The 8,062-nt window shown below is 25.7% G+C and overlaps 1 protein-coding gene across 1 annotated transcript; it reads right to left on the bottom strand.

The window, feature by feature from the left end:
• Positions 1-1,208: 1,208 nt before the first annotated feature.
• On the bottom strand, positions 1,209-3,342 carry LOC109789772 (transcription factor bHLH18). The gene is made up of 4 exons (XM_020348804.3): positions 3,178-3,342; positions 2,618-3,082; positions 1,689-2,072; positions 1,209-1,427 (listed from the first exon to the last, which is right to left on the bottom strand). Exons 1-4 carry the CDS (start codon positions 3,211-3,213, stop codon positions 1,332-1,334), a joined length of 981 nt encoding a protein of 326 aa, XP_020204393.1. The 5' UTR covers positions 3,214-3,342; the 3' UTR covers positions 1,209-1,331.
• Positions 3,343-8,062: the final 4,720 nt, after the last annotated feature.

The raw sequence follows: 8,062 nt of genomic DNA, 5'->3' as shown, positions 1-8,062 counted from the left end.
TCCTCAATCTTATGCCTGGTATGGCTTGATACTTGAAAAGAAAAAATAAAAAAAGTTAACAGTTCACTGTCACCACAATTTCTTCATCATCATGATCGATGTTGTATACATAGTCACAATTACAAACCCAACGCCTTTATGCCATGTTCAATACCTGCTCTGTCTAATAATTGGAGTTTAGTTGTCTCTTATAATTATAGTGAATTATTTGGGATTTAGTTTTTAGTATATAATTATTTGACCAACTTTATAATGAAGTTGAGAACGAACCGGACCTAAATTAATTATGAAAACAAGCTTAACAAAAGCCATCCCAATTATTCACCATATATATGAACTCATTAAATATATTATCGCTTCTTAGTTATCATCGATCGATGTTTTCGTTTATGTTATAAACAAGAGCACGACCTGAGATTGTTACTCCAGGCAAGCCACCAAATGATAAAGTCATAAAGATCAAAAAGGAACTAAATGTACGTAAAGGCCAACAAACTTGCTAAACTTAAAATGTTTCAAAGTTCACACACGATTTGGACCACTCTTAGCGTCACTCGAAGAATATATTTTTCAAATCACTCGAAGTTGAAAAAGGATTGAAAATATCTACCAAAAGGAACATTAGAGAAAAGTAAGCAAGCCTATTTGAGGGTTGATCGAAAAATGCAAGAGGTAGTTACTGGAAGATTTGAACAAGTTAAATTACGAGGAGTTATATCTTTAACCCACATAAGGGACGTAATGGACAGCGGTTATGCGTCCACGATGAATTTACACAAAATTAACCGCTCTCGATGACCTTTATAAATAGCAAAAACAACTTCGTGTAAGAGGTCAAAAATTTCATACTTGCATTTTTGTAAGCACTCTCTGCGCATATGGCTTCCGTGCATAGGATTGCTGTTGGGTATGGTTTCTTGGCCACAATTTGTTTTCTTTTCATAGAATTAGTGTGGTTTAACTTAAATTCTGTAGTTCGTAGTTTGTTGCTCTTAAAATCATCATTTTGTAACTCAACAATTATGTGAAGTGAACCGTAATTTGTATTGCTAATATATATATATTGTTCACTCCATTCATTTAAATGTTTATATGGGCGAAAATTGTTATTTCATAATCGTATATAAAACTTTGGAAACCAATGCTTGTTAATTACTCTGTTTCATCTATTTCCGTTCTTAAGAAAGTTTGATTGTAAAATACTTAAATTGAAACGAATGTGTGCAATTCAAATAAAAAGAACTCATAAACCAATTTCACCACAAACAACCACAAGTAAAACCACAAGTAAAAAAATAAATGAGTCCATACACGAGAACATGTTTGATACACTAGTACGGATCGGTATTGTTGTTCATGTGACTCAACAGCACTTGCCTTAGGTTTTTCACCAAATCATTCACCGTCATCCCGTACGCGTCACCCATCTGCAAGACAACATATTCAACTTGTCACAATTGCCCATGGGTCGGGTGTTGGAGAATAAAGTCCTACATTCGACACTAGAAATTATTTGGATCAACTCTTGGCATGTGAAAGTGTGGTCATAGCTAGATAGATATAATAATTATGCGTTTAGATTTGCGGTAAAAAGATTAATTTACTTGAATAAGACAATGCACATATTCATTTTTTTATGGAACATACTAAAATGTATAATGTTGATGTAGAAAATGAAAGTCAAGTACCTGAGCGATGATAGTAATGCCAAGAGTTGAATTCCCAAAGGGCATTATGCTGCTGGCGGTGACAGACAGATCAAGATTTTCAAGTTGGTCCAATATTTTGAGCTGAACCCCATCTTCTTTCTCACAATGGATCTCAATGAGTACTTCATTCTCCATCACTCTTGCTTCAACATCGGGGAGCATTTCGCTTGCTCTACTATAACTATCCTCAGAATTTGTTTCACCTGAGGTAGTAATAGTATCTTCATTTACACACGGACTAGTCTTCTTCAGGATTATCATTGATTCTTTCACTCTATTGTTTCTCTCTTCTAGCTCCGTCACACGTTCTTGAAGTTGTTTCACATAATTAATTGCCTCGCAAAGTATAGAACTCTTGTCCGTCTATTCACAAAAATATTTCACCACAACACGAGCACTGTTAGTATCGAGGATAAAAAGCTTTTCAAAGGTCAATTTTATTTTTTAAAAAGGTGATATTATATAATATAAATTACATATTTCAGTGTGTTTTCATCTTTCATTATTCAGTTTGTTTTTAAAGGGTAGTATGTACTATCTAGCTCGTCTCTCAAGGTGATGTTAATTATTTACAATTCTACTTTTTTTTTGGCTTTATTGTTGTTTTTTTTCATCTGTGTACATGTATAATGTATTGTCTCGAAAATTTCAAGATCACAATACATCGCTGGAGCCTGCAGCACAGCTCATCGATGCTTGTGAAGATCAAGATTTGCTTGTGAAGATCAAGATTATGAGGATGGAAAGAATTACAACAACATCCTCATAAATAAAAAAAAAAATAATAATAAAATACAATCTCTAAATAGGATTGCACTATTCCAGTTAAAAACATATTAACAAGTTTGTTTTTTATACTTTTACTACTTTATAGAGTATTATTTGGCATTTTCCCAGTGAGAAATTACCTTCTTCAAACCAGGAATAGTTGCTGAAAGTGCTATGAACCTCTCGGTGAGTTGTTGTCTCCTTTTCCTTTCTGCCATTATGTGATCCAGAGTCTGCGAGCCAGTTCTACCCCTCTTGCCTTGTTTTGGTTTTTTGGAGGCCAAATTGGAATTGCGTGTTCCTCCATGGCAATTATTAGCATGGAGTTGGAGTTCAGGTGTTGCGGGTATTATGGTAGAGTTATCGAAAGACAAAATGTATGCCCTGGAGCTGGAGCTGGACCTGGGGGCCCTTTTCCCAGGCCCAACAGTAACCGTCTCATCCGAGGATAAACTGCTTCCGTCTCCGCCAACCCTCTTCTCAACAAAAGGTTGACTTTCACTCTCCGATGATAAAGCCGGTTGACTCAGAATCTCTCTCAGGAACTCTTCCTCCTCCACCTCGCTCAGCCACTCCTCTAACAGATCCCTATCATATTCCATTTCCTATATAACACACAATCATTTCAAAACAAATTAAACAATCGCTATCATCATTCTACACATATCAGTATGATCATAGCTAGAGCTAGTGTTATTACCATGTCAAGAGCCCAATTTTCCCATGATTCCTCCATTCGATTCTATGCGCCAGGAACAAGAACCACAACACCCCAACTGCCTTAAACACCCTGCCCATTAAATAACAACAACTATTATATACCAATTCTTTTTTCACCAAGATAAATACTTATCACTTCACACTTTTTTCTAATATTATCTTTCAATTTAATGTCTTTTATGTAATGTATATAGATACTTCCTACTACTATATGATTATAAAAAAAATATATATATATATATATATATATATATATAAATGTTTAGATTTGGTAGATAGACATTAAGTGTTTGGGTGGTTGTATTAAATACCAATTCAATGTTTGCATTTGTACATAAGTTGTTTGGCATGTGTAATAAATGAAAAATTTTAACGATAAACTTATACCTATCTTAATAATTTATTTTTCTATACTAATAACAAAAATAAAAAAACTTTATTTGGTGTTTATTTTTATCGTTGTTATTTTACACTTAATAACTATACATATTTTTTAATAAAAATTATTATAAGAAATTTATTATTATTATTTTACAAGAAATTAAATAATAGAGTATTAGTATTCCTTAACGAATTTAGAAACATTTGTTTAAAAAGTGATGTGGAGAGTGGACGGTGAGGGAGAGAGGAGAGAAGAGAGAAAAGGAAGAGGCATACACATACTCGTTTAACATGCTGTTTTTATTTGGAGCCGTTGGATGAGGGATGAGGGATGATGCATATGTGAACGCAAGATGATCATGTAATGTAGTACAACATGGATGCCAAGTGCCAACTCATATGACATATGACTGGCAACCTCCTGCAGGGGGAACTGTACTACAGTAGTAATAGTAACTATTAACATCGGGGTCCCAACTCCCAATCCCATAATGATTTTTTACAAACATACATAAAAGATAAAACACATTAAATAATAAATACTACATAATATCACTGAAAATAAGTAAAAAAGAATGATCTCGTTAGCTACCTATATTGCCTTGCCTTGCCATGTTCAATTTCACACACTAACCCTTACTTACTATGCTTTATTGTCCTTTTCAATAATTACACACCTAATTATTGCCCACTTCTAACCAAACTCTGCTTTTTTCTCCAGCGTTTCATAAATCAAGCATGTGAACTAATCCAATTGGCTTTCAAGGTTCAATCATTCAATTATTATTGAACTCTACTGTAGTCCAACCATTATTATTAATATAATCAAATAAATTATTACTATTTTATAAGTTCTCAACAATCAAAACATAAATAAGAATTCAAATCAATATATCATTATCTTATGTTTAAATTTTAATATAATACATCATTTTCATTAACAATAATAGGTTTATATATAAAATAATAAAATAAAAATTAATATAATATGAAATTATAAGAAATTAACATATAAAAAATTGTAAATTTTTAATATTATAAAATATTTCATAAAATAGTAATATTAATAATAATTATTATTATTGAAAATAATTTTTTTTATATTTGTAATCATTATTAATGTTTGTTTTTATCTGCCTTAGAAATATTTATTTTAGGTTAAATTTTAAAAAATCAATTTTATATATTAAATATGAATTTTTATCTTGTATGAGAATATTTTTAGAAACTTTTTTTACAAGAGAGTTTTTAAGATTTTTTTAAATTTTTTATTTAATTAAATTTTTATTTACATAAGTATTTATAAATTAAATATTAATATTTTTAAAATAATTATTAGTAAATAAAAAATATTGTGTTATAATATAAATTATTTATTTTAAATTTAAAATATAATTTACCTATTTAAATATAATATTTATTTATATATATAAATTATTATAAATTTAATTATATATAATAAATATTTAATATGTATATTTCAGATAAAATAAATAAATTACAAGGTTAAACTGGTTTTCGAAACTGACTTTGGACTTTAATCGATTATTGAATGATTCCCACTAGTTTGAAATGCTCCAATTTTATAAATGAATAATCGCACCCAAATCAAAGTTTGGGCTCTCAATAAATTAAAAACAATTATCATTTGTGAAATTTCAAACAAATTAACATGCGAGAGACAAATACATTGATGGGGTGTATATGATTTATAACCAACAAATATACTCAAATATTATAAATTAGTAAAATCAATTGTTGATTATTATGTATATTTTTTGTATTCCCATATATATATATATATATATATATATATATATATATATATATTTGTGTGTGTTTAAATATGTTTTTAATCTCTTAAATTTAAGATAAATTTGTTTTTATTTATCAAATTTAAAATTATTGTTTTTAATCCTGTAATTTTCAAAAATTTTATTTTACTTTCTCAAGTCACTAATAATATATTTGAAAGTAACAAATTAAGACGATTATACAATATCAATTAGGTTTAATGTGATATTTTCATCAACAGAGATACCACTAGATAAATTTTATGCAATAATATTTGAAAATTTTTTTAACAAAATTTCAATATAAAGACTAAAATAAGATTTTTGAAATTATAGAGACTAAAGACATTAATTTTAAATTTGAGAGACAAAAAACAAATTTAACCTAAATTTGAGGGATTAAAAACATATTTAAGTTTATATATATATATATATATATATATATATATATATATATATATATATATATATATATATATAGTGACGGATCCAGAAATTTTAGATAGTGGGGACACTACTTATTTATATATTAATAATATTAAAAATTTTATATATAATTTTTAAAAGTATAAATATATATTATAATTATTTTTTACAAGCTTTTATAATTATAATTATGATTAAGGATGAAAATAAGTTAGATTAGACTATATTATATTATAATTTAGTAGGTATGGACTTAACTTTCTTTTTTTTTTTTAAAAAATACATATCTTAAAAATGAATTTTTTTTAGGAAAAAAATGACTTATTTATTTATCATAGATATTTTTTATATATTTCATTAAAACTACAATCCTAAAAATATAGTTTATAACAATTTAATACTAATAAAAATATAAAAAATAAATATATTAAATTGTATAAAAATCAAGTTTAATTTATTTATAATATAAACATGTTTTTAATATATAATATAATATTTTAGATGATAATTTATTTTAAAACATATTTTATAATAAAGATTTTAAATAGAGCATAAATCTTCCGATCTTTCTTATTTTATTTTTTTAATTAATGTATACAATCTTACAATCTTTATTATTTTGATTTTTTTAATCAATGTATACATAAATATAAAGTATAAAAGGTAAACATATATGCCACAAATTTTATTTTATCAAAAGTTAACTTTTTAAAAAATTAATTTGTTATTAAAGAGTATTTTTTATTACATATAAAAACTAATCTCCTTCAAATATTTGATAAATATCAAATAAATAAACAACTCTTTTAAATTTATATTTTATGCATATAATAATTTAAATATATATTTATCTTATTAGAATATAATTTTTATTCTTAAAAATATATTATTTTGAATATATATATATGGTATGGTAGTGGGGCATGTACTCCCACTCTCCTCTTAATGGATATATATATATATATATATATATATATATATATATATATATATATATATATATATATAACTTCACTTATTAAATACTGCTATCAGAATTATGAGTCAGGAGTTTTAAATCTCATTTTTAATATTTTATAAAAAAAAATTTATACGTGACATCATTATGCTACCTCACGTACTCATCTACACTTCTCCATTAACATTATCTTGTCAATGTAACATTTTTCGTCAACATCATGTAAAGAAAAATCATAATTAGTCAAGACCATGTTATATATATATATAAAGTATGAAAAATACATATAATTCTACTATAAATATTAAAATGTCTTTATCATAAAATTATATATTTAAATACTAGTTGTATCTATATAAATTAGTGTTTTTTCATGTTTCTTTTTATAACATTTTTTCTTCAAAAACCATTACAGAATTTAAAGGTTTCATTTTTAAACACAAGTACAAAAATGATAATTTGCTAATGTCTCATATGTCACATTAATAAAAGATAATGTCATGATAAAATTATTATAAGATGTCTTATCAATATAATGTTATATCATCATATTTTTCAACACAACAATACAATATGTCACATAAATAAGAGTGTCACTATATAATAAATGAACTAAATAAATATTACAATGACAAAAATTGGAATATATTATATACACACTAAAAGGAAAAATGTGACATATTTATGGGAATTAACAAATATTCAAATCTTAAATATGATTTGTAATAATACTAACTAAATTTTAAGAATTCTATTAGAATTTATGACACTAAAATCAACTATTAGCTTAATTTAGTGATTTTTGATTTAAGATGTGCTTGTAATTTAATGACAATCATTTAAAGTTAAGAACAGTCAATATTTCACAAATCCATTCTATTTATATATAAAAAAATGCGTAACAAGTGATAATTGCTAGAGGATATAATTTATAGCTAAAGCGACTTTCATAATTTGAACTCTAAATTTAATATTAAATATTATAAAATTGACTTATAAAATATAAATTACTATAACTCTACAAAATTACTTTATAAAATAAGTATTGTTGAAGTTCTATAAATCTTACTTAAATTATACCTCTCGTTAACATAAGAGTAAACTATTATACTTGAGATTTAATTAAAGCAATTTCTATAAAAAAAAAATACAATAGAGATAGGTAAGGAATAATAATAATAATAATAATTTAATAAAATTAGTTATTAAATTAAATAAAGCTAAAAAATTTAAAATATAAAATTTGTATCATATTAATATGAAATAAAAAAAAAAAGAGACTACAATAATAATATTTAATATAGTTG

The sequence above is a fragment of the Cajanus cajan genome, chromosome 10 (assembly GCF_000230855.2).
Source record: "Cajanus cajan strain Asha chromosome 10, NIPB_CcT2T_4, whole genome shotgun sequence".
NCBI lineage: Eukaryota > Viridiplantae > Streptophyta > Magnoliopsida > Fabales > Fabaceae > Cajanus > Cajanus cajan.
Note: the sequence above shows the minus strand (reverse complement) of the source record. Positions and strands in the feature narration are given on the sequence as shown.